Here is a 21,605-nt window from a genome sequence, read left to right as displayed (position 1 = left end):
CGAAGCTAGAAAAAGCGAGCAAGATCTTCTCTGAAGAGACTCCAAGGTGAGTTTCTCCCACCTGTGAACTCTTATTTTGCGGCTTTTTCATGTTGCATGAGAAATCGATTTTGGAAATGTACTCTAGTTGGCTTTTTATTTGCATCCATGATCATATATAGCCATGCTTTTTTGGTCTATGTCGCTTAGGCCCGAGGTGATGTGGTTGAGGACCTTTCAAGAGGCTCTTAGGGCGTCAATTGAGAAAGCTTTTGGAAGCATGATGATATTATCACAAGTGGCATTGTGGAGTAGAAACTTGCATTTTCTTTCATGTACATATTTTATATAAATGTTTTATTTTTAGGGTTTCTCACTTAAAAAGGTTCATCTTCTAACTTGGGTTCATCCCTTGGAATATTCAAACGTACCAAGCAAGGCAAGTGGTTTGAAGGAAAAAGAAGTTCTTGAAGCATAGATCTTGGAAAGTTCATTATTTATGTGGCATGCCATATTTAATAGATGGTATATGTGTTTTTATGTGATGTACTAAAAGCATTGTATAAGTTTTGTTTTGGTGATATCGAGTGTATCAAACATGTCAAACTTGTTATATGAACCAAGTTTTTATTTAAAACACGTCATTTTATTTTGGTAGAAATAGACAACTTTTACGTTAATATCTCGAGTTGTAGTGACTTAGAAATTTATTTAGAGGATTTTTAAAGATTTTTGGTAGGGACGCTGAAAAGTGTTTTTTTTTTTTTTTTCTTTTCTTTTCAATATTTCAAAACAAATAAAAATTTTGAACTTCTTAATACGAGTTATGAATTAAACTAGGTTCAATCTGTAAAAATGAGTGCATACACAAAAACCCCACCTTGATAAACTAAATTGATCATAAGAGTTTAGATGGAAAGACAAGGCCATTAGAAGTAAATCTCCTTAAGCATTGCTTAAGAGAATAATTTCTAGTGAATTTGGGGAAAATAAATAATGAAAATGGAAGGTCAAATTAATGAAGGTTTTGAAAAGTTGGAGAAGGGTCTTTATGGGAATGTTTTTGAAAAAAAAAATCCCAAATTATGACATCAAAACACACTCTAAAGAGAAGGGTGTTTCATTTGGTATCAGAGTAAACCTAACAGAAAAGTTTGATAGACGAGTAAAGCAACTTGGGAGGTATCAAAGTTTCAATAGAAATTGCATGTGGAGTGTGTAATTTTTATTTTAAACTTTTGACATAGGTATTTGTTCGTTTAATGAAAGGACCATGTGTAGAATGAAGGGAGACCCATGCTTTCCAAAATCCACCCATGGAACTATTGGGAAGAAGTCTAAGGGGAACATGGTGTAATGAAGTCTGACGACAACCTCTTCAAATACCTAGAGGTGGTTTTTTTTTTTTTTTTTTTTTTTGTAACATAGGAATCAGAGGAAGCCCCAGTATATAAGTCTTCAGCAGAGACCATCACCTTCTCCCCTATAATCTACGGGTATCGACCCAAACCGGGTAAGCCTTTCTGGGTAAGACCGGGTCAAAGACTTGTGCCCATGGCCCCTTGTGTAGTAAAGCGATACCTACTACATTGCCCAGAATTCTAATACACAACCTTGGCATACCCAGCACTCGGATCCCATGCAGTCGACCACTTGAGCTACCCCAAAGGGGTAAATACCTAGAGAGGGTTGAAAGGGTGAGGATTGAATTTGTATTCTAATGGTTGAATGAAAAGTGAAAGGAAGTAGCTAACAAGGCATATTGAATTTGTACACCAATGATTGAATTTGTGTTTTCTTGCTATATTGGGTATGTTTAATGAATCAATTGTCATTGCTAAAAGTGAAAACCATAAGCTTTTTGTTTGTGTATTGGAGAGTTATAGGACATATTATCTTGTTATTGGTTGTCTCATTTATTCTGCTATCAAATCATTTGGTTTGCAGCTGTGAGGATCTCTATTTTGTAATGCCATACAACAAAGTGTCACTAGTCATTTCTATGGGCAGTTTCTTCTCCATCAACATTCTTCTCGCCATTTCAATAATTGTTGCCCTTCCTATTCACCAGCATGCTTATCCCATTATATGGGGTCTCTTTCTCTCTTAGATCTGTAGCCTTGAGTCTCTGCATCCAAGTTGAGCTTCAACTCAAGTCTTGTACTTCTATATTTTCCCCTTAGATGGTACACCTATATGTGATTATCATCAAATCAATGAATAGAACAAAGTACTTATCTTCATTAAGTGAAGGTGTAGATATCAGCCCATACACAAGATGTGTCTATAGGATCTAGCTTCTCCTTTGCTCCCCAATGAGTCATGGTAAGAAAAAATTATTTGTTTTCTTTTTCTTTTTTTTGTTGAGTAAAAATTACATAAGGGAAGCATCTCCTCCTCCATCATCAAAAGAAAACAAAATAGAGTGGTTAGGAATTATGCATAAAAGTCTCCTTTTCCCTGACACTAAGATTACCCCTAATACAAATCACTCGCTATAGCTTTCATCAACACATTGGTTTTCATCATTTATTTATTTATTTATTATTTTATTTTTTTTGGGGGGGGGAGGGGGGGGGAATTGAGTAGGGGGCCTATAACTCTTGCTCAAAGTATGCAAGTGTCGTAAACTTCAGACTGATCCTGGAATAAAGATCTCTAATCAAGTGATTAGACTTTTATAAACTTGAGTGAACTTAAATTGTAGTGACCAAGGTACTGGCGGAGCTACATGGTATTGTGGATGGGCAATTCCCCCCTCCTTCAATTTTGTGCACACGGTAATGTATAAAGTTTTCCTCCCCCTCATAATTGCATCCTTAAATTCATAACATTATTCAATTTGGAAGGAAAAAGGAAGTCACAGGTAACTAAAAAGAGAACAATGACAACAACTGCAAAGCCTTTTCCCACTAAAATAACTAAAAAGAGAGCAGAGAATTATCATATGATATTTTTAAATGTCCCGTGGAAAAAATTAAGATATTGTTAATGCCATAAAATTGTTGAGATCTCTAAAAATTAATGACTAATATTGAGAGATAGTGGATAAGAACATTTAGATGATGGATTCTCTGCTTTTAACAGGCACAGCTTGGGTAGTTTTGCTCAACCTTACCCATATGAATTTTCTCCAGTTGATTTCAGGGGACTTGATAATTAGCTCAAGACTTATATTATTGATTTGTACACTAGCAGTGACTTTTTAGATTTAAGATGGATTGGTATTTTTCCAACAAGTTGATTAGATTAGAATAACTGTATTTATCTTCTGATATGTGTTGCTTGTGAAGCTAGCATTGATTTTGCCTATTATTATAGCAACAGTAGGAATAGTATTTTCAGCAATGGAGTGAACTAAAAATTGAAGCAAAGAAAACAAGAATGATCAGGTTCCAGTAATCGTATAGCTTAGTAGCATCAATAATAGCTTTAGGGTTTATTTTCAGCAACCAGTCTTCCCATAGCAACTGTAGGAAGAGTATCTTCTCTCTCTCTCTCTTTCCTAGGTGTAGGAAGAGTATTTTCAACAATAGCTTTGGTTAGCAGTAGTCAGCGTGTTCAGATTGATAGTTTACAGTGATATTGTCATATATACATTGTGGGGTATGTTTAGATCTGTATCTGAGTCCTCTATTTAAAGTGAGGGGTTTGAGTAAATGCTACATTTAATGTCATGCATGAAGTCTAATTTTTTTGCTATCAAGTAGCAGATTTCCAGTAGGGCATTCTTAGCTTCGGATGGATGTAAATTGTTTCTGAGCTGCAGTTCTTGGCATGGTACTCTTTTTGCTTTTGTGAAGTACTGGTTTTTGCTTGCTCTCCTGCTCTCAGCTTCTTGAAGTGTGATGCTTTCCTGCATTGCGAAGATGATTGGTCTGCTGATTTTATTGATAGGAAGCTATTTGGGGCCAGACCTTTCAAACAGGTATTATGTAATTGGTTTTCTGGTGTTCTGCTCTCTAGAGTAGTCTTCTGCCTCAATTGGATCTTGCTTATGTTGCTTTTGTGTTGAATCTGATGAGGTAGTTTGTTAGATGATAGGTTTTATTCATAGCTCTGTGCCAGGGACAATTTGATAGAGTCGTTCTTATAATGGTCGTTTTTTGCTGATAGAAATTTTCAAGTCTAGGGGAATATTTGTGATGGTTCTGCTGGTCTTGTTTGTTGTATTGGGTGGGGGCAGGCCTTTGATGTCTTGGAATTATGTTAATAATATTTTCACCCCTTATTAAAAAAAAAAAACAATTATAACCTTTTCCAGTAGCATAATCATAATATAGAGGATATTTTCCTCCATAATCACTCTAGCAATCTCACTTCTACTAGGATCAAACACTTTACATGAATCTCCTTTAAATTCATGGAAACATCTGAGATTGCAGTGTGATGCTCCTTCAAAAGGTGACGCAAAGCTAGACTCTTGAAAGTGTGAGTGTTTTCAAAAGGTGGTAGGATTATGCTTGTTGAAAGTTCCTTATCTAACAATAACTTCATCTCTCCAAGCTTGTATGGCTAATCATTTATAAAAGCTGCAAAGATATTTTCACGAGGATGACTTCTGTAATGAGTTTAAACATGATTTGATGAAATGTGGTCCGTCTAACTTGAAAGGAACGGGCTAACTTTAATTGAAAAGCTCTAAATTCGAGTAAGCTGTTAGACAATATTTTTCAGACTAGGTTTTGGGTCATGCTTGCTATCATGGATGCCCTATTCATTTTAGGAGTCCTCGTTGGCAGCCCCCTATTGACTCCTATCTAATATGGAATTTAGATGGTTTAGTGTATGCTAAATTAGGGCCTGCAAAGGTTGGTGGAGTGGTTTGTGACAACTCTTAAAGTGTTTTCAAGTGCATTTCTTATGTCAAATAGGATGTCGTATTCAAAGGTAAATAAAGATCTTTATTGTTAAAAAAGACCTTGAGATTGGTTTAAAAGATCCTGAGAGGATTGCACTCACAATATGGCGATAGAATTTGATTTTTCAAAGCTTTCCATTTTTCTTTCTAATGAAAAAAATGGGCCTTGGAAGTAGGGAAATTGTCACAGAAGTGAGGTGACAAGAGGATCGCACTCCTAATTTAGTTGGAATTAGGAAGATGCAATCGGTTTTGCAGAGGAAAACAGAGAGAAGGAAGAGAGAAAAGAGAGAGATAAAGAGAAGAATTTAGAAGAGAGAGAGAGTAGAGAGGAATTCAGAAATTGATATTCATTCCAATTGTCGTTCCAAGAGAGACTTGGAAGGTGATATACTCGGTAGGATACTCACTGCCACAGGGGATTCCCTCCTATCCAACAACTGTAAGAATATAATTTGTCCTATTCAAGCCCCTTTACATGTGGCAACCTATGGCTAACAAATAGCTAACAACTATTCTAAAAATTACAGCAATAACTAGTAAATCCAAATAGTAAATAAGCTATGAATTACAACATGATAAAAAAAAATTATTGCTAATAGAAAGTGTTGTCGTGACAATTTCCCCTCCCTTAACTGATTTCTTGTCCTCAAGAAATGTTAAGGAGGCTGGTAGCCCTCAGGAACTGCTTTAGGAGGTCCGGGAGGTACTCCCAAGTGCTGCAATCAGACGAACTATCTTGCCATTTGACCAAAACTTGAATCAAGGGAGCCCTGTGCTTGTATATCACCCTCCTTTCAATAATAGCCTCTGGTTCCATCGATTTGTTAGTCTTTTTAGGAAGTATAGGTAAGGTAGTACTCATTGGTTGTGCTCCCATAGAACTCTTAAGAAAGGATGCATGAAATACTGGATGGATTCGGGACCCGACTAGTAGCCTTAGACGGTATGCCACTCTTCCTAGCTTAGCCTCGATGGGAAAAGGCCCAAAATACTTAGGACTAAGCTTGGTTACCTTTCCATGAGTAATTGACTTTAAATGCGGGTACCTCAGCCTCAAGTACACCTCATCCCTTATAGCAAACTCCCTCTCACTCCTTCTCTTGTCAGCTATTTGTTTCATTCGATTTTAGGCAGCTGCCAATTCTTGCTTCAACTGTGGTGATACCTTTCTTTGTTGCTGCAGATAGTCATCCACTGTTGCTACATTAGAGCTCCTTCCACGGCTAGTAGGATAGGTGGTTTGTATTCAAATAGGGCCTCGAAGGGGGATATGTTGATAGAAGAATGGGGGTTGGTGTTATACCACCATTGAGCCAAAGATAACCACCTATGCCACTCCTTAGGCTGTAAAAGGCAATTGCACCTTAGATAAGTCTCCAAGATTTGGTTCACTCTTTCAGTCTTCCCATCTGATTGAGGATGGTATGTTGTAGACATGCTCAGTTTAATTCCCAAGGCCCTCATGAGTTCTTGCCATATCAAACTAGTGAAAATTCTGTCTCGGTCTGAAACAATGTACTTAGGAGTCCCACGCAACTTAACCACTCAATCTACGAAGGCCCTATCCACTTCTTAAGCTATATAAAGGTGAGTCAACCCTATAAAATGAGCAAATTTGGTAAACCGGTCCATTACCACCAATATACTGTCTTTTCCCTCTGATGACACACTTGACTAAGCTTGGTTGGGAATAGGCAGTGGCTATAATAACCCCGAGTAGGCTACCGTTTCTGACTTACACCTCTTGTAGGTGTCACAGGCTGTCACAAACCTCTTAACTTATGTTCTCATTCTCAACCAATGAAAGAACTGCTTCACTCTCAAGTAAGTGTTTTTGCACTCCCGAATGCCTCCCAGAGAAGACTCGTGCAAGGCTTGCATGATTTTACCATTGAGTTCTGCATTATCCCCAATCACCACTCTTCCTTGTTATCTCAACATTCCTTCCACTAAGGTGTACCCTTCTACCTCTATGGATCCTATAGACAACCTTTCCAATAGCCCTTTTATCTTCTCATCTCCCTCATAACTGTCAGCCACCTCTTGGTACCACTCTGGGACCACCAGGGTTATGGCTGCTACACTCTCTTCCTCATGGCGCCTTGATAGAGCATCAACCTCAATATTTTATGTTACCTTCCTATATTGTATGGTATAATCATGACCCATCAGTTTAGACATGTCTTTCTTTTGTAGCTGAGTATGTAGTTTTTGTTATAACAGAAACTTTAGGCTTTCATGATCGGTCCTAATTATGAATCTGCCCCCTTCCAAATAATGCCTCCACTTGTCAACAACCATCAATACAGCTATAAATTCCTTTTCATAGATGCTGAGCCTCGAATGCTTAGGGCTCAAGACTTGACTCAAAAATACTAATGGTCATCTTTCCTGTACCAACACTGTTCCAATGCCCGTTCCACTTGTATCAATTTCTAGAACAAAAGGTTTTTTAAAGTCGAGCAGCTCTAGGACCGGCACCTTACTCATGGCCCCCTTCAGCTTCTTAAAAGCCTCTTTAACTAAGGCCCCCCAATTGAATCCCCCTTTCTTCAAAAGGTTTGTTAGGGGCTTGCTGATGGCCCCATTATCCTTCACAAACCAACGGTAGTAACCGGTTAATCCTAAAAATCCTCTTAGCCCTCTCACCGATGTAGGCCTTGGCCAAGCCATCATAGCCTCTACTTTTCTTGGGTCCATGCTAACACCTTCCCGGGATATGATATGTCGCAAATACTCAACCTTCCCTTAACCAAAAGCACACTTAGATTTCTTAATAAAGAGCTTATTAGATCTAAGGATTTTAATGGTGGTTTTTAGGTGGGATAGGTGTTGATCAAAAGTAGGGCTATAAATGAGTGTATCATCAAAGAATACCAATATAAATTTTCAAAGGTAGGGTTCAAAAATTCTATTCATGAGGGATTGAAAAGTAGTTGGGGCATTGCTGAGCCCAAATGGCATCACCAAGAATTCAAAGTGCCCATGGTGGGTTCTAAAGGCTATTTTAGGTATGTCCTCGGGCCTCATTCTAATTTGGTGATGACCCGAGCGTAGGTCAAGCTTAGAAAAGAATTGGGCATTGTGTAATTCATCTAAAAGGTCCTCAACAAAGGGTATAGGGAACTTATCCTTGATGGTCATGGCATTGAGTTGGCGATAATCCACACAAAATCGCCATGATCCATCTTTCTTTTTTTAACTAATAAAACAGGGGAAGCAAAAGGGCTTTGGCTAGGGAAGATAATAGACTGCTGAAGCATATCCCTAACCATTTTCTCAATCTCATTCTTTTGGATTGGGGAATATCGGTAAGACCTAATGTTAACTGGTTCCATGTTTGGCTTTAGGTTTATAGTGTGGTCAAAAACTCGGGTAGGAGGAAGGGATGTGGGCTCAACAAATAAATCCTCATAATCTTCCAACAATGTATTAAGAGAATCTAAGTGATGTGCCTGGTCGAACATACCTTGGGGTGTGCTGACTGTCAAGAATATTTCTCCTTGCCCCCTTTGTTCAACATGGCTATCCTCTAAGGCCACAATTGAGAATAGATTCGTCAGTTGACTCCACTTTCCCTTGATCACCTTATGCAATCTTTTCCCAGAAATCATTTTGCACGCCCCCGTTTCTTTTCCCTCTGTCAACGTCATCTTCCTCCCTTCCCTCTCAAAGGAGACCTCCATCCGATTGAAGTCAAAGCTAATGGGGCTCACCCTTTCATCCAATCTACGCCAAGAACTGCATCACAACCCCCTAGCTGCAGTAGTCTGAAGTCTTCCTCAAACCCTTTTCCTTGCATCTCCCACCCAAAGCCATTACAGGCTGAATTACTCATTACTCGATTTCCATTGGCCACTGTCACACTCAAGGGTAGGGTTCCCGTGAGCAAACACTTGAGTCTTTTGGCCGTGCTTTCATCAAGAAAGTTGTGGGTACTCCCTCTATCAATTAGAATCATCAAATTACACTAGTTAGCTTGTCCTTGTACCTTGATAATTTTATTGTTGGCCACCCCCTTCAGAGCATGAATTGAGATCTCCCCATTATCTTCCTCTCCATCCTTCCCAGTGTCCTCTCCCTCTGCTTTCCCTGGGTCCTCTTCTTCATCCTCTTCCAGTAGTAGAATCTGCCTCTTACATTGATGCCCAGGATGATACTTGTCACCACATCGAAAACAAAGACCAACCAACCTCTTTTACTCCCTTAATTGCTCCCCATATGGAATCGAGCTTGATCCTCCTACATTCCTTACTCCTTGGTTCCCTTTTGCCATATCTCGGTGATAGTTCCTTCCCCCAATAGGGCTTGTCCCCAGCACTACCCCTCTTTGTTGTTGCCTTTGCTTCTTCATTAATGCCTCTACTGGCATTTCTTGTAATCGGGCACTTTTAGAGCCTTGCTCCACTGTCCTTGGTCTCATCATTTTTACCATTGGTCGTAACTCCTCACTCAGGCCACTCATGAAGCTTGACACAAAGTAAGCTTATGATAAATGAGGGTTGTGGAAAATCATGAACGATCTTAATTCCTCAAACTTTTGTAAATAAGCCCCAACGTTCCTTGTTTGCTTAAACTCTTCTATCGTATCCACCATACTCCTCTCCCCAAAACACTCACATAATTTTTCAGAAAACTCTTCTCATGTGTAGTCTTCCCTCACACTAAGGCACTCCTGAAACCAAGCATCAACTGCTTCATTGAAGTAAGCAGTGGCTAATGACACCCTCTGCCCCCTAGGTATGTTGTGTCAATTGAATAACCTCTCGTATTTTCTCAACCACCACTGGGGGTTAGCTCCTTCGAATGCCGGTATCTCCATCCGGGGCATGGGAAACCCCGGAGGATGGGCATGAGGCTGCTTGTTCCTTTCCTTGTCCATAACTCCCTCCAATCCCTCCTCAGGATCTACCTCAGTCTCTAAGGTTCCTTCCATCCTATTCATTCTACTTCTCGGTAATATGGGATTGTCTCTTTCACACGAAGGAAAGTCAGGAGCCATTCTTACCATGTTTTGGCGAGTAAACATGATCATGAATTGTTGCATTTGCACCCCCATGTCTTCTTGCAGCCTCGCCATGGACCCTTCCAGTCTCTATTCCATTCCTTCCAACGACCTTTCCAGCTTGCGATCCATCGCCATGATCGCCTCATGGTTTCTTTCCCCCTCAATCTCCAGTTGGTCAATCCTACTCTGGAAATCTGACACAGTTGAGCTGACTCGCTGCAATTGTGTCTCGAAGTTCTTCATGCGGATTCCTTCCGCCATCGCACCCCCCCTAGCAACTTCGGCCAAGAACTGATGCTCTGATACCAAATTGTCACTGAAGTGAGGTGATAAGAGGATCACACTCCTAATTTAGTTGGAATTAGGAAGATGCAATTGGTTTTACAGAGGAAAACAGAGAGAAGGAAGAGAGAAAAGAGAGATAACAAGAAGAATTTAGAAGAGAGAGAGGCAGAGAGAGTAGAGAGGAATTCAGAAATTGATATTCATTCCAATTGTCATTCCAAGAGAGACTTGGAAGGTGATATACTCGGCAGAATAGTTGTTGCCACAGGGGATTCCCTCCTATCCAACGGCTGTAACAATATAATTTGTCCTATTCAAGCCCCTTTACATGTGGAAATCTATGGCTAACAAACAACTAACAGTTGTTCTAGAAATTACAGCAATAACTAGTAAATCCAAACAGTAAATAAGCTATGAATTACGGCATGATAAAAAAAATAAAAATTACTGCTAGTAGGAAGTGCTGTCGTGACAGAAATACCTTCAATTGCATCAATATCTCGCTGTAACAGGTTTCAAAATGTTCAATACGCACACATTGATGGAGAAGGGAACTAGGTGGTAAACAGTATCACAAATCAAGCAGTGGGTAGGGATGTTGTGATAGGGTCCCTAGTTTGTGACCTAGTTATGCGTCTATGGACACAGAAATCTAGTTGGGGATTAGAATGTTTCTATGATCTTCCTCCTTTATGACCTATCTTGAAAGACTAGTTTGGGGCTTTGAACTTATTTGAGAGAACCCAATGATCTATTTGAGTTTAAAGAGAAACTCTATTTTTCTAGATAAAGAAAATCTGTATTTTCTCCTTCGTAGAATAGCCATTTAAGTACACACTACAAGATAGCTAGGTAACCACCCACTTAAAAAACTACCTGGCACAATTTAGGAAACTAAATATCTAGAACAACTGAAAAATAAAATAAACAGATCAGCAGGCTGCTCTTTTCTTGTGGTCACATGTAAAACGCAGGTATACTTGGCTGCTGAATGGGATCACTCTGACTTGGCTATCATTGCTGACTTATCCTACTGATGGAGAATTCATAACATGTAGACTTCATCGCCTAGATTAATCAATTTCCCAATTGGATGGTTTGGGCTTCTATTGCTCTTGTGACTTTGGGATTTTGGTTATATGTATTTATGTTTAGATACATCCACCATATCTTATGGATGTTGTAAACCTTTCTTCCTTTAATCAAAATCTGAACTTATTTATCCAAAAAGAAAAGGTGGGATAGATTATGTCTTCCTTTAAGAGACGGGATGGGTATTAGAAAGTTGAGCACTTTCTTAGTAACATGATTAACTTATTTATCTGAGAAGAAAAAGTCGTATAGATTATGTCTTCCTTTAAGAGATGGGGTGGGTTTTAGAGAGTTGAGAACCTTCTTAGTAACTGATTATGGAGGTTTATGATGGAGGGGGGATGACTCCAGAAGAAAGCTATATAATTGATAAATAAAGCATTTTATGGGGTAGTTGGTGAAGAGAAAATGGAACTATTAAATTATATTTTTAATGATTATTAGGATTTATTTTGCATTTAAATTTTAGATTTTAAATGTTTGGATTATATACATGCTTTGATACCACTTGTTGCTCAGAAAAATAATTTTTTTTTTTTTTTTTTTTGGGGGGGGGGGGGAGTGGTCAATTGGGTTTTATAAAAAAATTAATGATTTTTCTACCAAACCTTTTTGAATTGTGAGTTTAATTTTAATTGTGTTTTGCTGATGATTAAGAATACACAAGAATAAAAGCAATCAAACACAAACACACTAGACTTGTAGAAGTTCAGTTTTAAGAGTCTACACCCTTTCTCTTCTAGCACAAGCTTGAAAGTTTCACTAAGAAATAATATTAATAACCTTAGTTTTTGTTTAAGAGCTAGAATATCGTTGCAATCCCCTTGTTAATGAGAACACTCTTGTAACAAGTCAAAGCCCTCACAAAGTGAAATCTCTTCACACACAAGTGAGTCAAATACAATTAATGAACTACAACCCTTTAAAAGATCAAATATGAAGGCTAAAACAATAATGATACAACTCAAATGAATGCTTGAAAACTTTAACACCTTCAGCTTTGAACGCACAACTTGAGAGCTAATTAATGAGTAAATGCTTGTTGCACTACCTTTAGTTGCTTCTAGCCATTGGAGACTTCTGAGTGCTTGAGAAAATTTTGAATTTGTTGATGACTTTGTAACTTAAAATCTCTTTAGCTTTGTAGAGAAAATGGCTTATAGGCGTTCAAATAATTTGTTTCATGTAATAGGTTAATAGGAAATTGTGAAATTAGATCAAAGATAATTAATGTTAGACAACAAAAATGAAATAATAGAACGATAATCTATCAAACCACATTTCAATGAAAATGCTTAGCGAGACAGAGGAAAAGACAGGTTTGTCTCCTAAACCAAATGGGAAAATTTGTTTGACTATAATAAATCATACAAAAAATATAAAGAGAAATGATATCTTAGACAAATATAGATAAAATAATGAAATATGGGTGTATTTTGATTGATGTTCAAGACCAAAAACCTTTTAGAGAACATCTTCTTTAAAGACTATTTAAGAGGATTTGATAGACTTTGGTCAACCAAAGACAGACCTTTGGTCAACTAAACTTGTTTTGGGTCTCACCTTGTCTTATATTACAAGTCTTTGGTTGATTAAAGACTTCTCTTTGGTTGATTAAGTAGTCCTTGATAAAATGTATTTAGATAATTGGACGACTTCAATCAACCATTTACATGACATTGGTCGATTAAATTGATGAGCCAAGTGTTGGAAGACACACTACCCAACTTTAGTTGACAAACAAGATTGAAAATTTTATATTACATTCTATGTTACTTTGGGTGACCGGATTTTGACCTTGGTCAACCAAAACAGTTACCTATTTAGAAGGCAATTATTTGAGCGTCTTTGGTAGATCAAAACATGACTTTAGTTTACCAAACTTCATGAGATTTTTCAAAAATATGATTTTTTATTTTGGAGATTTTGAGAGATACTTAAGTGAGAAAATATGTTATTTTAGCTATTTCAATTTATTAAAGGCTTCAAAGAATTTTTTAGTTTTTGAGGCAAACATAAGGTTTGAAATGCTTTGAGAAAAACTTCATTTTCTTTTAATTTGACAAGAAATAGTCTTTAAACATTTTTTGTTATAATAAAAAATCATTGATTGTTCCCTTGAGCTTAACAAACTCTCTTTTTTTATGATGAAAAAATCATCATACATGGTCATTCTCTCTCCTACAGGAAATGCCTTCTTGTATGAAAACAAGCCTCATTTAGGCTATCAAATGAGAGTACTAACAAACACCTATACAGGCCAAGATATAATCAATATTGTTAGGTTGTATAAATAATGGCATCACACACCCAAGAGGGGGGTTGAATTGGGTGTTTTTAAAAATTTGATTAAGCTAAATATTTTTTTCCTATTGATGAGGTTTTAGTGCAAAACGATGGTGATTAAAAGTGATGCTTAAGAAGATCGAGGAAATGAATGATAAGTGCGAAAACGATAAGTGATTTACAGTGGTTCAGCTCAACCGGCCTAATCCACTACCTTAGCTCCTCACTAAGGATTTTAAACAATCACTAAAATCTCTTACTTGATCCTAAGTAGGCCCTCTAGTATCACAACTAGGATTACAACCTTTTACTTACCAAAGTAGGCCCTCTAGCAACCTTACTAGGCAATGTACAATGAATTTTACACAAGAGATAATCTAAGATAAATCTCCTAGTTACAATGTCTTTCAAAAATTATACACAAAAGCTTAAACAAATGATACAAATTTGAAAACGTTAGAGCACTTGAATAGAATTGTAAAACTTGAAGCTTGCAATAGTTTCTCTAACCCTTCAAATGCACCATCATGCTGGTATTTATAGGTTTCTCACGACTTTGAATTTATTAGTCGTTTGTTGTAATAAATGATCTGTAAAACTAGCCGTTAAAGACATCTGTGATGAAAACGGTCAACAAGCTTAAGAAACGATCGACCGGTTAGAGCAAACCCTAAAGAAACCGTTGACATGAAGTGCAAAAGCGATTGACTAGGATGAAGACGATTGACCATATTTGTTGCAGTAGCGGTCGATAATGGCTGGCCAAGAGCATGCAACAAATCAGTCAATTGTCTTGTAAAACCGGTCGACAGCACAAGCAGAAATGGTTGACTGGATAGCATAAGCGGTTGACAACTTGGCCTTATATTTTAAAAACATGGTTTTGATATTCAAGTGCTATATGAAGTTTGATAAATCAAATACAAGAGATTCTTTTACAGTAAAACTTGTTTTTCCAAATGCCATCAATGATATTGAAAACGTATTTTGGCATTGGATATGATTTTCATTATGGTGCTTGTAAAATGATTTAGGTGCACCAAGTAAAGAATCACAAAGATATATAATATTAAAAATGTTTTTCATCATCAAAACAATATCAAAGAGCAAAACAACAATCTCCCCCTTTTTATGATGACAAAACTTACTAACATATCAATTTCACCCCCTTTTTTGTCTTGATTCAAAAAGGATTTAAAAATGAATTCTACCAAAAACTTCCCCTTAATATAAACTTGGCCTTAAACATACGAACAAGCAAACATAAGTCACAAGAGCAATAAGGCAATGGAATGCATAGATAAAACACAACATTCATTCAACATGCTATTCGAAACAAGTGTTCAATACATGAGACATAAGAGCAATGTATAGGAAACACACCCATCAAAGAGCAAAAACATACAAGGGTACAAAATGTGTGAACAAAAAAAAAAAAAAAAAATCTAAGACTCGGGTGACGACTGTGGAGAAGAGGACGATGCAGGTGGTGGCAAACGGGAGATGATGGTCTCCATAAACTGCGTCATCTGAGCCGACATCTCCTCTTGCCGACTACAGATGTCCCGAATCTCTCTTCTAAGATCGTTGACCTCGAACTTGAGGTTTTCCATGTTGTGCACAAAGAGCTGGAGATCATCCTGATGCTGTGAGGAATCTCCCACGGGCTGAGGCAGCTTGGACAGAAGAGGAGGAGGCGGAGGCTAGTCTTCCTCATCCTCAGAAATATGAACTTCCTTCCTCTTCTTTGACTTAACCCATCTCCCCTCGCTGTCCTCTTTGTATTCCATACGTACTACAGAGGCTTGATTTAGGTATTGAGATGGGTTGATAGACGCTTAATATTTCCAAGATTTTCTACCTTAGTGTCTAGAATGGTACTCAAAGCCATACTGCATCTAGTTTTGCTAGTGAAGGCGCTAATCATTTGGTTAAGAATAATGGAACAGGATCGACGCATTGAGGAGTAATTATGTTGTACATGAGCCATAGGTCTTCTTTGGTGACTTCGACAAAATTGCCCTTTTTAGAGATAAGGATGTGGACACAAATCAAATGGAGAAGACAGTTACACATAAATAGCTGAGACACGGAGTCAATGTAATGAGTGAGTGTTTCATCTTCAAATACAACCTAAGTGGCTTCAACAAAATTGAACGACCGTGATTGATAACCTAGACCACCCTTGAGAATGCCAAAAAGATTATGGATAAGAGAGGTGTTGACTTCAAAGGATTTTCCACAAACTTTAGTCTTAAAACAAATTTCTGAAACATGATCGTGGAAAACATTTGAGGCATTTGAGCAACCCACCCTAACGACATCAACATAAATGTCTCTATTGAACGAGATAAAGTCCATCCAACCAAAATTCCTAAAATTTTCTATGTAAGGAAATTGAATGGACTCGAGAAAGGGAATGTCAAGGAACCTACCGAGGACATCTTGAGACCCAAAGAGTGATGAGAACCGCTCCATGTGTGGGTTGTCCATGAGACGTTGAATGTCCAACGGTTTGTTGGAACTAGGGTTTCTCGAAACCAATGGGTGTTTGGTTCATGCCATTTGATGGATTTAAGGCTAAATCAATTGGAAAATTGATTGAAAAAGAGAGATCAATCAAACAGGGTGTGGGGAGCAAGGAGAGAATCGACTGAGGGAAAAGAGACGGTTTTTGTGAAATGAGCAATCCATCGGTCACCTGGCCTTTTATATTCTCGATAGAAACGATTGATAGTATGGGTTAAATCGGTTGACCGTTTTCACTTAGTTCACAAATGACTGTCAAGCAAGTCCAAATGGTCGACAGTCTCATTCATTCAGTTAACAATTTGGGTAGAAACGGTCAACAATATAAGCTTTACCAATCGACAATTTCCACTTTGCTTCTTCAAATATTTAAAAATTTTGCACACAAATTTAAAATAAATTTTAACCACATTTATCACTTAAATGAAAGACATAAGAAACACAATCCCACACATAAAATAACACATAGTTAACATATCATGATTCAATCATTCTTAGTTCACTTCAAAAAAATTCAAATTTGATTTTATCTAATGGTTTTGTAAAAATATCAGCTATTTGGTGATTTGTGTTTATAAATTCAATTTGATATCTCCTTTTTGGACATGATCTCTAATAAAATGATGTTTTACCTCAATATGTTTTTTTCTTGCATGGAATATAAGTTTTTTTGTTAAAGATATTGCACTTGTATTGTCACATTTTATTCGAATATTATGAAGTATTATTCTGTAATCCTCAAATTGATGTTTTATCCCAAGAATTTGTGCACAACTTCCAACTACTACATATTTAGCTTCAGTGGATGATAGAGCAAACCTGTTTTGTTTTCTACTAGACCAAGATATCAAACAATTACCTAAAAATTGACATGAGCCACTAGTGTTCTTCTTGATATCTTACATCCATCATAGTCGGCATCGGTGTAGGCAACTAAATCAAACTTATTTGATTTAGGATAGAATAATTCAAGATTTGATGATCCTTTTAAATATCTAAAAATCCATTTACGGCCTTTAAATGAGACTCTTTAGGATTGGATTGAAATCTAGCACACAAGGAAACACTAAACATAATGTCTTGCATACTTGCGGTCAAATAAAGTTAGGATCCAATCTTATTCCTATACAATTTAATAGCTATTGATTTTCCTAATTCATCTTTGTCAAGATATGAGAACTACTAATTAGTGTAGCAATAGGCTTGCTATCGTGCATGTTAAATCTTTTAAGAGGATCCTTTATATATTTTTTTTGAGATATAAAAATCCCTTCATTTCCTTGTCTAATTTGTAAACCAAGAAAATACTTCAATTGTCCCATCATACTCATCTCAAATTCCCATTGCATTAGCTTTGCAAATTCATCACATAAGGTTTCATTTGAGGCTCCAAAGATTATGTCTTTTACATAGATTTGGACCACTAGGATATCCTTGTTATGTGTTTTAATGAAAAGTGTTGTGTCTAGATTTCCTTTTTTAAAGTATTTTTCTAATAGGAATTTGCTAAGTCTTTCATACCAAGCCTAGGGGCTTGTTTTAAACCATACAAAGCCTTGGTAAGTTTGAAACATGATTTTCATGGTAAGCATTTTCCAAACCGGGAGGTTGTTCCACATATACCTCCTCATTTATATATCCATTTAGGAAAGCATTTTTCACATCCATTTGGAAAAGTTTAAAATTCTTACGACGTGCAAATGCTAATAACATCCTAATTGCTTCTAACCTAGCTATAGGGGCATCAGTTTCATCATAATCTATTCGTTCTTCTTGACTATATTCTTGAGCTACTAATCTTGCTTTATTTCTAATCACAACTCCACTTTCATCCATTTTGTTTCTAAATACCCACTTGGTTCCTATTGTTGGGTCACCTATAGGTTTTGAAACCAAATTTCATACTTCATTTCTTTCAAATTGATTTAGCTCCTCTTGCATGGTAATGATCCAATTTTCATCTTCTAGGGCTTCCTTTATGTTTTTGGGTTCAATTTGAGATAAAAATGCAACGAATCTACATTCATTTGTAATTGAGAACTTAGTCCTAATTCCTTTAGAAGGATCTCCAATGATTTCATTGTTTTCTACATATTTCCTTTCTCATGGGAATGAGGGTTCCTTTTCCTCATGGATTGTGTTCTCTTCATTAATGATATTTTCACTTGAGAGATTTTCTTCCTTATGTTCTAATGAGAGTTTTTCAAGATTTTGATTTAATTCATCTTTGCATTCTTCATATGGCTTTGGTAGATAAACGTTTAAATCATCGAGCACATGGATTGATTCTTCTACTACTATTGTTCTTTTGTTAAATACTCTATAAGCCTTACTTTGTGAGGAATAACCTAGAAAAATGTCTTCATCACCCTTGGCATCAAATTTTCCTAAGATGTCTTTTTCATTATTTAAAATAAAACATTTTCTTCCAAAGATGTGGAAATAAGATATGTTTGGTCTTTTACCTTTATATAACTCATAGGGGATTTTCTTTAAAACAGGTCTTATGAAAACCCTATTTAGAATATAACAGGATGTATTTACGGCTTCCGCCCAAAAATATTTAGGAATATTTTTGTCACAAAGCATGGTTCTAACCATTTCTTGTAGAGTTCTATTTTTTCTTTCAACAACCCCGTTTTGTTGAGGTATTCTAGCACATGAGAAATTTTGTTCAAAACCATTTTCTTCACAAGAACATTTGAATTGTTCATTTTCAAATTCCTCCCCATAATCACTTCTAATTTTGGAACTAGTTAGACCTTTATCATTTTGAACACTTCTTCAAAAATTTTCAAATGACCTAAATGTTTCACTCTTAGAGGCAAGAAATATTACCCAAGCGAATCTAGTGTAGTCATCTACTATAACAAACACATATTGTTTACCGCCTAGACTTTGAGTTCTTGTAAGACCAAAAAGATCTAAATGAAGTAGTGCTAGAGGCCTAGAGGTTGAAACTTCATTTTTGAAGGATTCACTAATTTGTTTTCCCTTCATATAGGCATCACACATATGATCTTTCTCAAATTTTATGTTTGGCAATCCTCTAACAAGATCATTTTTGGAGAGTTTTGTTAGGATGCTCATACTAGTATGTCTTAATCTATTATACCATAACCAAGAGTTTTGAGAAATTATAGTTAGGCAACTCTCAATGTTTGATGAGGGAATATCTTAATATACCACATAAACATTTCCTACCCTATTTCCTACTAACTTAGATTCATTTGATTTCAAACAAACAACTTCACATGTATTTGAATTAAAACATACTTTATGACCTTTATCACACAATTGACTTATACTAAGCAAATTATGTTTTGGGCCTTCAACAAAGAATACATTCTCAAGTAATACAAAACAACAACAACAACAACATATCCAGCCTTTATCCCACTACATTCTCAAGTAATACGTTGGAAAAAAAAATAGTACCTATACCAAGTATTTTACCCTTGAAGTTGTCTCCGTAGACAACATTTCCTCCATTTTATAAGTGATGGAGTTGAATAGGCACTCATCTCCTGTCATGTGCTTTGAGCAGTCACTATCCAAGAACCACTTGCTCCTCACCATATCAACCTGTCAAAAACAAATTGACTAAGAAATTTAACAAGAGATGATCTGAGAGATATTTTACACAAGAAATTTAGATGCACCTTCCTCTTTATGTTCTTTATCCTTTTTGAAGTTCTTTCTTTGATTGAATTTACCTCTCTTCAAAAATTTGTTAAATTTCTTAGTCAATAATGTTATATCCTCATCATCACTATAAAATGTCTCTCTTAGTCCATAATGTAATTTACACAAGAGATGATCTGAGAGATAAATCCCCCAATTACAATGTCTCTCAAAAATTATAGGCAAAGGCTTAAACAAATGATAAAAATGATATATAAAGCCTTTTTGCGAGAAAAATTTGAAAACGTTAGAGCACTTCAATAGAATTGTAAAACTTGAACCTTGCAGTGGTTTCTCTAACCCTTCAAATGCACCATCATGCTAGTATTTATAGGTTTCTCACGGCCTTTGAATTTATTGGTTGTTGGTCGCAATAAATGACCTGCAAAACTAGCCATTAAAGACATCTGCGATGAAAACGGTCGACAAGCTTAAGAAACGGTCGATCGGTTAGAGTAAACCCTAAAGAAACGGTCTACATGAAGTGCAAAAACGGTCAACTAGGATGAAAACAGTCGATCGGATTTGGTGTAGTAGCAATCAATAGTGGCTAGCTGAGAGTATGCAATAGATCGATTGACTGGCTTATAAAGCCGGTCAACAACACAAGCATAAACAGTCAATCTAATAGCATAAGCAATCGACAGCTTAGCCTTATATTTTAAAAACATAGTTTTGATATTCAAGTGCTACACGATCAAGTTTGATAAATCAAATGTAAGATATTCTTTTTCACTAAAACTTGTTTTTCCAAATGCCATCAAGGATATTGAAAACCTGTTTTGGCATTAGATATGATTTTCATTAAGGTGCTTATAAAATGATTTAGGTGCAAGAAGTAAAGAATCATGAAGATGTATAATATTAAAAATGTTTTTCATCATCAAAACAATATCAAAGAGAAAAACAACAAATACGTCATGATTATTATCTCAAAACAAGATAACATCCAAGTTAAGATATCAATCAACAAGATAGGTCAAAAGATCATCCAAGTTAACGTAGTTAAAATAAGGTATTATCTCAAAAGCAAATTATCATTCTAGTCAACTAGTTAAACATCCAAATAATTCATTAATCCTAGTCATATTTCCCTCATCTCTCTCAAAACTAATCAATCCTAGTCATATAACATCCAATTTCTCCCCCCTTTTTTGTCATGCATCAAAAAGAGAGTCAAGGATCCACACGAGTGTTGGAGATCACGTGACGTGACTAACTAAACTTTAGTTAGTCTTTTCTATGTTTAGTTTTTCTGTTAGCTTTTTGTTAAGCTTGTTGGTTATAAGTTAAGAGATGGCTTTATGCGGTATGTCTTGATCAGAGGCTGGCTAATTATATATATCAGCATAGTACTCATTTTCTGTATTGAGAACAAAGTTAATACAATATCAGTTCTCTCTCTATTCCTCTCTGATTTGTTTCTCGGTGATATTGTATTTTAACATGGTATCAGAGCTATACTTCACTTTAAACACCCCTTTGCAACCAATTAGATTCAAATCAGTAGAAAAGGGAACCAAATCCCATGTATGGTTGCGTTGCAAAGCTGAAAACTCATCAGTCATAACCTGAACCCACTGGGAATCTAACAAGGCCTCACTAACTGAAGTAGGTTCTAGGGAACTAACAAGGACATAAGGAGAAGAATGAAGAGAAGCAAGAAGTTTGGTCTTGGACCGGGTTTGCATAGGATGAATAGAGGGAGCTGAGGTAGGTATAGGGGTAGGTATCTGGGATTGAGATCGGGTGGCCATTGAGCTGGATTGAGATACAGTGGCTGAGACATGACAACCATTTGTATCCATAGGAGAAGAATGCACAGGCTGATCTCCTCTAGAGAATTTAGACAACGGAAGAGATTGAAACACAATGGTG

At 36.6% G+C, this 21,605-nt stretch overlaps 2 protein-coding genes across 72 annotated transcripts in view; one reads left to right on the top strand and one right to left on the bottom strand.

Moving 5' to 3' along the window:
• The window catches only part of LOC127805979 (uncharacterized), a 93,465-nt gene that overhangs the window by 41,775 nt on the left and 30,085 nt on the right, over nucleotides 1-21,605 (bottom strand). For 18 of the 46 annotated variants that reach the window (XR_008024276.1, XR_008024268.1, XR_008024264.1 and 15 more), the window contains 2 exons: nucleotides 20,009-20,109; nucleotides 19,329-19,628 (listed from right to left, as the gene is read on the bottom strand). The exons of 1 other annotated variant lie outside the window; for it this stretch is intronic. Coding sequence is in view for 7 of the 45 variants with exons in the window: in XM_052342857.1 (XP_052198817.1) it covers nucleotides 14,120-14,272; nucleotides 19,500-19,628 (282 nt within the window). In the remaining 38 variants the exon portion in view is untranslated. Of the gene's footprint in view, nucleotides 1-13,735; nucleotides 14,273-19,328; nucleotides 19,629-20,008; nucleotides 20,118-21,605 lie in introns of those variants that run through there. 27 more of the 46 variants (XR_008024296.1, XR_008024295.1, XR_008024294.1 and 24 more) reach the window with 8 other exon arrangements.
• LOC127805981 (uncharacterized) overlaps nucleotides 1-21,605 on the top strand; it is a 90,464-nt gene that overhangs the window by 39,485 nt on the left and 29,374 nt on the right. For 10 of the 26 annotated variants that reach the window (XR_008024298.1, XR_008024299.1, XR_008024308.1 and 7 more), the window contains one exon: nucleotides 3,693-3,907. The exons of 3 other annotated variants lie outside the window; for them this stretch is intronic. Coding sequence is in view for 11 of the 23 variants with exons in the window: in XM_052342872.1 (XP_052198832.1) it covers nucleotides 3,693-3,759; nucleotides 3,877-3,907 (98 nt within the window). In the remaining 12 variants the exon portion in view is untranslated. The remainder of the gene's footprint in view (nucleotides 1-3,692; nucleotides 3,908-21,605) is intronic. 13 more of the 26 variants (XM_052342877.1, XM_052342875.1, XM_052342881.1 and 10 more) reach the window with 3 other exon arrangements.

The sequence above is a fragment of the Diospyros lotus genome, chromosome 7 (genome assembly GCF_014633365.1).
Source record: "Diospyros lotus cultivar Yz01 chromosome 7, ASM1463336v1, whole genome shotgun sequence".
NCBI lineage: Eukaryota > Viridiplantae > Streptophyta > Magnoliopsida > Ericales > Ebenaceae > Diospyros > Diospyros lotus.
Note: the sequence above shows the minus strand (reverse complement) of the source record. Positions and strands in the feature narration are given on the sequence as shown.